The sequence below is a fragment of the Quercus suber genome, unplaced genomic scaffold (assembly GCF_002906115.3).
Source record: "Quercus suber isolate HL8 unplaced genomic scaffold, Cork oak 2.0 scaffold_497, whole genome shotgun sequence".
NCBI classification, from domain to species: domain Eukaryota; kingdom Viridiplantae; phylum Streptophyta; class Magnoliopsida; order Fagales; family Fagaceae; genus Quercus; species Quercus suber.
Window position 1 is genome coordinate 497,539 of NW_027069946.1, and position 1,920 is coordinate 499,458.

The window sequence follows — 1,920 nt, forward strand, 5'->3', positions numbered from 1 at the left end:
TTATCGAGGGGACAAAAAAAAAAAAAAAAAAAGACTCATAAGTCTTCCATGGAGCACCTTCCAAATCTGAATTCAAAAAGTACTACACTATGGAAAGTATATTGCACAAGTTGATACAGATATATATATATATATATATATATACAAGGAATAGAGTCGTTTTAAGTCTTTCCAAAAAATAGAAGGAATAGTTAAAAATATAAGAAAAAATATACGCGGCTTAGCACCTGCTACATATAAAAATTAACCTTAAGCAATTGGAGTCCAATCTGGCAGGCTTGAAATTAGCCCCTTCGAAGTATTAAAATAAAATTTTCATATAAAGATAATCCCTAATATTAGTATATTACCTTTATCTTACCGAGTAAAGACCAATTCCTAGATTAATTTTAATCGTTCATCTGAAATCTGAACTCAAATCTTCCTAGATGAAACTGCCAATAATGATTCTAAAACTTCTATGCTTTCAGATACAGACCCAGCTAATAAAGCAATTTGAGAATGCATGGCCCTGATTACCTAATCTCTACGGTCAACCTTTCACATAAGCACGAGGTCGACTTTCAGACCTTGGACTTTATATATGTTGACGTTATACATGTCTAATATTTATTGAGTTTTACTTATTTATGCCTTTAGAGTATATATTAATAAATATTTTAGAAATTTTTTTATGAAAAAATAAAAATTTCACTAAATATTTTGATAATTTTTAAAATTTTTCATAAAAAACTTTTTAAAATAGATAATTATTGTATGTCTTAAGGGTATACATTAACCAGACTCATATTTAAATTATTAATTGAAAAAAGGATTCTTAATAATTCCGAGGTAGCTTCCTACTTTTGAAACGGGGTTTAGATATTAGAATTAAAAAACCTAAACCTATAACTATACAATACGAAATCTTGTCTTGTATAAAGCATAATACTCATCCCGAGTCAACTAATCATTGGTGTACGTACATCCCATGAGTCAGTCAACAGGTTACTACTGCTCATCAGCTCTCATATAAATAGACACTACTACCTCATATTCCAAAAACACAAATTCATATCATATATAGATCCTATTATGACTTTGCCATTTGTTTCATAATATCAAACATGAAGGTATTCTATTTTTCCCTCCGAAAACATGGCACTTGCATGAAATAATAGTACTAGCCTTTTAGAAGTAAACACTATTTTTGTTTTTGTTTTTGTTTTACAAGATACTATATATTTCTTTACTTGTAATATATCCAATGGTGCAGCAGAAGCTAGTAATAAAGGTGCAGATGACTGGTGACAAATGTAGAACCAAGGCCTTGAAGCTTGCTGCGGGGGCAGAAGGTGTGAAATTGTGAATCAAATTTAAAACTCTTTTATGCTTTTGAAAACTATAAGTTAAGGGACTAATTCGATTTATATGTTGCAAATTTTTGTATGATTACCAAACAGGTGTGACTTCCGTGGCAATCGAAGGAGACGATAAAAGTCTGGTGGTAGTGATAGGAGATGAAGTTGATTCGGTTTGCTTGACCCGGTCACTGAGGAAGAAGGTTGGCTATGCCACCATAGTGAGTGTGGCACAACTGGAAGAAAGTGATGAGAAGAAAGATGAAGAAGACAACCCAACTCCAACTATATGCTATTCGGGTTATGGACAATATCCACAGTTCCCCTCGTACTATAGAGTGGTTTCTGATCCATGGCCTAGCAATTGCTTCTTCATGTGACACATTTGGCATATTGCAACCTGATCCGTGAGAAGTAAAATTTTTCTTTAGTTTGGTCATGCTTCTTGTTTCTAGTGTATCCTATATATGACTTCTCCTGATCTAATAAAGTTATATACATGTATTCTAAGACAAAGGGTGAGTGCATCAATTTTTACTTTTCGCTCTTAAATAATTTGTTTGCTGCGTATTGTCCTGAG

At 32.4% G+C, this 1,920-nt stretch overlaps 1 protein-coding gene across 1 annotated transcript; it reads left to right on the forward strand.

Annotated features, from left to right (window-relative positions):
* Window positions 1-1,246: 1,246 nt before the first annotated feature.
* Window positions 1,247-1,720, forward strand: LOC112003188 (heavy metal-associated isoprenylated plant protein 47). Its single transcript, XM_024035690.1, has 2 exons — window positions 1,247-1,334; window positions 1,443-1,720. Exons 1-2 carry the CDS (start codon window positions 1,247-1,249, stop codon window positions 1,718-1,720), a joined length of 366 nt encoding a protein of 121 aa, XP_023891458.1.
* Window positions 1,721-1,920: the final 200 nt, after the last annotated feature.